Consider the following 7,501-nt stretch of genomic DNA (forward strand, 5'->3'; position numbering starts at 1 on the left):
ACAATAAATTATATAATATATTGTACAAAAATGTTATAAAAGGAGATATTTTTATAAAATTTTATTATTTTTATAAGATATTTTATAAAAATACCTCTCATTTAACATATTATTATGTAAAATATTATATATAAATCATTTTCCATATTAAAATGGAAGAGAGAGGAGAGGTTATAGTTGTTAAGAAACCTTGAGATGAGGAATAAAGTGGTGGTTAACGAGGTAAGATTTGGAATGTCGTTGTGATCTGGCTCGCCTACAAAGCTTATTGCTTTGAAGTTCACGCTACCGTTACCTCGGAGTGCACGGAGTTCCGACACAATCATGTTGTACGTCTCAAGATGATAATAATAATTAACACGAAATAGTCGTTTATGACAATTTGTTTTTTTTGTTTAGAATTCGTTTGTTTTTGAGAAATATCTCATCTCATCTCATCTCACTTTATCATTATAACTTTTTTAAATACTCACATAAAATAAAATAAATAATTCAATTTTTTCAAATCTTAAAACAAAAATAATATTAAAAAATATATTCTAACAATATTTTATTCAACTTTTTAACTTTAATTTTATCTTATCTCATCTCTAAAAACAAACGAACCCTTAATGATTTACTTGTTCGTTGAAAATATAAAAAGAATAATTTTTTTGAAGAAAAAAATAAAAATAAAAATAGTGCATGCAGAAGGTGTAATGCCGTGGGTGGGGACAATGGTTGCTACATAGTATTCCTTCCATGCTAAGACTATGAATATTAAAAGGAAGAAAATGGATATTTGACCTTCGATAATTAAGGTGATGATTAGCGGTGAAAACCAAGCAAAGGTGGTAGGGGTTGGGTTGGTTACCATCAGACACTTCACGTGCAAAGATTCATTTTTGATAATGGTTTGGTATCTATTTGGTAAACCCAATCCCAAACCAACTTTCTCTCTGGCTATTTTTTAATTATTTATATATGTATGTATATATATATATATATATATACATATAGAGAGAGAGAGAGAGAGAGAGAGAGATCTGGTAGATGGGCGTCTTGAAGGCTCTAACATGGTATCCTATGCATGGAGATGTGCCGTTTTCCAGAGAGATCATTACTACCTCCACTCTCATCTTATGGGATTGAATGTCACCCTCCAATTAATTCAATTATAAAATCATCTATACAAGGATCGCCATTTCATTTATTCTATATATAATTGTTGCTTAATTTCCTTAATAATGAAATTAAATTTATAATATTATGTAAGTTATTAGAGTGCCCCACCTTGCTTGTTTACGTGAGAAACTTACATGCAATTTTTAGTAATTAATGTTATTCATAGATCTAATGCTAGTAATTAAGAGAGTAAATCTCTTATCTAATTTATTCACATGGATAAAATTATTAATAATTGTTATTTTATATATTTTTTTCTTGTAATATGTCTATAACCCAATCATTTTTTTAAAATAAGATTTTTTGAATATATTTTTTATTTTAAAATGTTGAAGGAGCAAATTACGCTTGTGTGGACACACGGTCCTTGGGATCGCGTGGGATGGAATGTAGTGGCTGCAAAGTTACTACCTTTTGCCTCTAACGTAAGTTTTACGTTCCACATGACTCATCCCAGAAAAGCAAAAGGCCCACTAATCCAGATCGTGCAAGGTATTGTTTTTTATCCCCTGCGGTCGTGCTCACTTATTCTTGAAAACGTAGCATTGCCACGTAGTTAACTACTTTTGTCTCATTAATTACAATCTGCCTAAATATTAAACTTTCCGATTTAGATTCATAACTCTTCTCACTACTATTTATTATTATTCATTAATTTTAATTTATAAATCTTATTACTATTCACAATCCATCTCAACTTATTTTCAAATCTAAACAGTTTTAAATTATAAATTATTTAAAATATATGTAATATTTTATGTAATCAATGATTTATTTTACATGTCGACAAGTGAATTATTTGAAAATGATTTTTTTATTAAGAAATCTTGCTATCTCGATATGTTTTGGACACAATTCTCACTTCACGAATGAGTAATTACTTGGTTTATTCTGTTAATTAATTTTGTCACTTATCTGTGATTTTCCTTACTTTAATAACTTTTTTTTTTTCAATCTAAGTACTATGATTTAATTTTTTTTTTTTATCGACACAAAGTATTTGAAACAAACATCTCGACTAATCTTGAGATAACACAGTTCCTAAAACTTATATTTAGTGAAAAAATTATTGAATATGGTTGAACAATAGAGATCAATATTATTAATTTTATGACTGCATGCAACATGCAATCTATCTCGTTTGTTGGTTGGTTGGATCTTTATCATAAGAGTAATGGTATAACTTCTAGATAGACAAGTTTATGCATGCCATTTTTTAAAAAGTGGATCCCACTAAAAAGAATTTTTTTTTAAAAAAAAATTTCATAGTGGAATACACTAATTTTTAGACTGTGTCGAATTTATCTATTTGAAATTTGTAAAAATCATTACTTTTATCAAAATTTGCAAGGCCGATCAAGTCTAAATACTGTGGCTCCAACATAGATCGGCCAACAATGTGCGGAGAGTATAGCCGGTCGCCATAAAAACAATGCAATAAAAAACCTTTAACTCACTTAATTACTCTATAATTAATAGCAAATTAGCTAGCAAAGCAACATACCATAATAATAAACAAATTTAAAAAGAAAGAAATTGGACATAATTATAAGTTAATTACCATGAAAAAATATGGTAAAACAATAAGTAGTACAAACCAAAACATGACAAAGTTTATTATTAATGACAGAGTGAAAATTACAACATATATACAAAAAATGCCAAAAGTAAGTACTATAGTGGACGGGCATATATAGCTAAGCCAAACCCCACAGCTGCCGAGCTGCTTCCTACCTTTAATTGTTACTTGTAAAAATGCCAAATCATACCCGCCGGGTCCAAGCTCACTGTTAATATATATATATACCGGTCACACAACCACACCAACACCTAGCAGCTCATTACCCTTGCAAGCATACTATACTCGAAATAAAAGAATCACCAACGTCGATCTCTCTCTGTGTCTATTGCCTTATAACGCACGCCTTCCAACTCTTTTTCCTACATAAATAGCTTATAGCCCACACCTCTCATCTCCATTTCCAGTCCTTCCAGCACGCACAAATAAAAAAAGACGACGAAAACGATCGACGACCATGTCCACCGATCTAGAATTCTTACACGACTTGTCGAAAATACCACGACTCACGGTGGAGACTAAAGCGACGGCACAAGCATCCAACGATATCGCCGACGATATTGGTACAGGCGTACTCGTTGAACCAAAAAAGGAGGACGACAACGAGTGCTGCCGGACCCCGACATCCAAGGAGCATAGAATTCCCGAGATCCTAGATTGTCCCCCGGCGCCTCGGAAACCCAGAAGGGTACCCGCGTGCAAAAGAAAACTATCCGAGCTAAAGTTCTTCGAGATCGTGAACCCTGAAGAGGTCGATGCGTTTTTCAGATCGAGCTTTGAGAACGTATCCGCTATTACGTCCGTCAAGAGGCGGAGCAGGTGCCCATGTAAATGATCTCGCACGCTGCCTGCCAAGGTTGAAAATTTTACACGACTATTCATGTTTATTTATTTATTTTTCTTTTCTTCTCTCTTTTTTTTTTTATTATTTTTCTTTTCTTTAATTTGTTGTTTTCGATATATAATTTGTAAGCTGTCTGGATATGGCCGGATGCTACGTTCATATATCCCACTCTGTACGAGATTGGATTTAAGGGTCCTTGTAAGTGTCTGAAATCTCGGACAATTTGGGATCAGAACCTTGGTTATAAATCAATGAATTCACATCCGAATGAAATTCTAAGTTGCACTTGAGTTATATGTGCTTGTTTGTTTTTTTAGTTGGATATATTCTTATCATATTTTTTTTTTTTGTAATATTTGGCTGGATTTTTACGAATTCGCCTCGTTTGAAACGAGTTGAAAATTGAATAAAATATTATTAAAATATAATTTTTTTGAATTATTTTTGTTTTGGGATTTGAAAAAATTGAATTTGTTATTCATGTATTTTGTGTGTAAGTTTAGAAAAGTTATAATGATTAGATGAAATAAGATGATCATTTGTGAAAATAAAAGAGCAAGGCCTAAAGAGATTAGAAAGGTTAATGTATATACTGAAAGTATGTTTTTGTAGAGAAAGATCAGCTGATGATTTGGTATATAGAGGAGGGGTTGCTTGCTCTTGTTATTTTATTATTTTCTTAAGGGAAATGATGAATTTCGATGTGCATTATTTCACTGGTTGTTGGTTAAGATGGTTGATCCGTCTCGCGTTTGAAATACTAATGTTGAGTGATTGACACGGCTTTGGATTCATCAACTTAATTTTCAAACAAAGAGAGAGAGGTTTGCACGTATTGATAGCCACAAAATAATGCATCGCTTATTATTATTAATATTTCTAAAAAACAAACCAACACCATGATGCAACTTGCTATGTCATGCACTACTGGTATTATTCATTATATATATATATATATATATATATATGCATTATCCTAATGAATATTAGATATGTATGTGTGTGTGTGTGTATATATATATATATATATATATCTCTTCAATAAACCGACCAAAATACAAAACAATGTAAGGCCGTATTATAACGATACACCATCTTTGCATTAAAGATTTTTGGTACATACAAACCAGTATAAATGCACAATTTAGTTTGAGATCGATTACAATTAGTAAAAGAAAACATCGTAACAATATCAATATTTTTTACACTTTTTGATTAAAAGAAAGGCTTCCATTCGAGTGATGTATTTGGTATGTAAATTGCTAATCAACAAACAGCGCCTTGCAAGTGGATTTTTCGTGCGTCAAAACCTAATCATAGTTATAATTTTATTAACCCTGCAGGCTGTTGATCAGTACGTATCTACCGATTCATTTCTCAACCTCCAAATTAAGTGCGGCCTTTTGGTTCGCATCAACGGTAATTTTCTTTAGGCCACCTCCAAAATGAGCATATATATATATATATATATATATATATATATATATATAAATGGCCGTAATTAAATTAATAATTCACCTCATGACGCTAAGAATTTTTAATTTACCAAATAATTAATAGGATTATTTTAACTGGTTTTATAGCAAGATCACAACTTCTATATATGGGCATATGGAAATATGGAATTGACCAATTGGGCAACTTTTAGGATTAATTTATATATGCATAATGGTACTATATATGTCCGTCTCTGCCTAATTAACAGTAATTTTTAAGTAATGATCTCAGAATACATACGTACACGTACTAATATATTGATCTCATTATATAAATTATATATATGATATGTTATATCATAAAAAATTAGTGGCTTTATAAGTAATTCTAATGACATTTTCTTCTGATCATAAGATAGGAATATTATATATATGTTATATAGTACCATACGTCATTTATAATATTCCAAAAGAACTTATTAATTTTCTAATATTTAACACGGTCAATTTAGTTTATTGCAGGAGAAGGCAGAAGCTCAATCAAAGGGCCATCCGGCCTTCATGAAGTACCAAAGGAAAAAAGGGCAATCATGATCTAGTCATATTGACTAGATAATTAATGTACGTGTGTTCTGGAAATCTTTTAGAATAGCATCTAATATTCTTAATAATATTTAATAACATCCCTCAACCACCCGAATCGGGCCAGATCCACTTAATCTATTCTCTCCACTACTTAAATTTTCCACCGTCAGGATGGTGAAAAGTTAATTACACCATAATGTAAGACACATATATGCATGCAATATTTTCTATAGTCCAAAACGTTACCCTGTTTAATTTGTACCACATTAGAATCCAAATCGATCTGTACATGGTCTATACATCCAAAATAGATCCTATTACAAGTAGTTCATCTGATCTAGTTCTAGTTCATGAATTCAAATTTAAGTGTCTATACATTCAAAATAGATCCTATTAAAATTAGTTGTTTATGAATTTTAATCATGCCTGACCGAAATTAGAGGAAAATAAAAAGTAAAAACCACAAAATTAATGTGTTTATATACATGCATGAAAAGCCCTTGATTTTCATTCCTATCTAGAAAAATATCAATTTATAAGTCTCTGTCTCTCTGAGATGATTAGAAATATAATAATATATCATATAATATATATATGAACCTAGATATCGCACATATATATGGGCCATGGCTCATTTAAGAGCTGATATACGCCTCTATATATGTGCGAATATACAAAAGCTAGTATATATTTATTATATATATATATTTGATATTAAATAGCGAATAAAAGAGGCCCCTTCCCGAGCCAAATCAGTCGGCAAACAATTGAAACTGATGGATGGAAAATTAAGGCCATGCAACAGCTTGTTCATGCATATAGAATACATTTAATTAAATTGTTTTTGGCCAGTTCTGTGATTGGCTTCATTTTTACGTGTCTTTGACGCATCGCAAAAGTGGGTTTAGACCAAAATAAGGAAGATTAGCCATCGTCGACCAGGAATATTAATCACAAGGCTTTGGGACTTGGGAGAGAGCTTAGATCATAAGCCACTCTTCGTATCTTAATTTTGACGGAATAAATAAAATAAAGAACATGCTGCATGTAGGCTGACTGCAGAAGAGAGGGGGAGAGAGAGAGAGAGATGTAAAAAGATGGTAATTAAGCATTAAAAAAACACCCAAGAGAAAGAAAGAGGAGATGGTAAGAATAAGATTAAAAGTGGGATTGCTACTTTTAGATGGTCTTAAAAGCTTGGTGGAAACACTATCCAATCACAAGCTTAGGAAGCGTCAATGTCAAGGAGGGGATCGATGAGGAAAACCAACATAAGGACAATATCTGAAAGCGCTGTAGTACTACTCTTACTAAAGTATCACTCTTCTTTTCTCCTTTTTATACCAAATACTTGATCTTATAATCTACCGTGAATTTACTATAATATATGATATACATATATATCATATATGATGTATATGTATATAGATACACACGCGCACACAGAGACTTCAGGCCGCTGGCTTGGTTTTGTTTTTTCAGAAATATTTGTAGAAAAATGTGTTTTTGGCATTTTATTTGGGGATGCAGGATTCAGGGAGTAGAGACTTTAGATCAGTACCTGGACAGCAACAATCTCCATATGCGCGAGATCGAGATGTATCTACGATAAGGCCTGGGTACTCTGCCGTCCAAAACGTGATGTGAAAGCTGTTTGTTAATCTTTTTAGTAGATATATTATATCTGATCCTTTCAAGTTCCACCGTCTCTCTTACGTGTTGTTTTCTTTACTGCTACCGAAAGGGGAAAAAAAAAATGAAATGTCACGAAAATATGAAAAGGGGACAACAAAGTAAAAGGGGAGATTAATACAAGCCAGATTAGAACAACGAAGGTAAAAGAAAATCACGGAAAAGTTAGAAAAGGGATCCAACAACTAGCATTTCGCACTC

General features: G+C 31.9%; 1 protein-coding gene across 1 annotated transcript; it reads left to right on the forward strand.

The window, feature by feature from the left end:
• Positions 1-3,200: 3,200 nt before the first annotated feature.
• On the forward strand, positions 3,201-7,220 carry LOC121248210 (cyclin-dependent protein kinase inhibitor SMR1-like). Its single transcript, XM_041146606.1, has 2 exons — positions 3,201-3,562; positions 7,139-7,220. Exons 1-2 carry the CDS (start codon positions 3,201-3,203, stop codon positions 7,218-7,220), a joined length of 444 nt encoding a protein of 147 aa, XP_041002540.1.
• Positions 7,221-7,501: the final 281 nt, after the last annotated feature.

The sequence above is a fragment of the Juglans microcarpa x Juglans regia genome, chromosome 1D (genome assembly GCF_004785595.1).
Source record: "Juglans microcarpa x Juglans regia isolate MS1-56 chromosome 1D, Jm3101_v1.0, whole genome shotgun sequence".
Classification (NCBI taxonomy): domain Eukaryota; kingdom Viridiplantae; phylum Streptophyta; class Magnoliopsida; order Fagales; family Juglandaceae; genus Juglans; species Juglans microcarpa x Juglans regia.

What these genes read in the sequence shown, in the direction of transcription:
- LOC121248210 (XM_041146606.1), top strand. Translation starts at nt 3,201, where the DNA reads ATGTCCACCGATCTAGAATTCTTACACGACTTGTCGAAAATACCACGA. An exon ending in TCCGTCAAGAGGCGGAGCAG is followed by an intron (nt 3,563 to 7,138) that starts GTGCCCATGTAA and finishes TTGGGGATGCAG; the next exon opens with GATTCAGGGAGTAGAGACTT.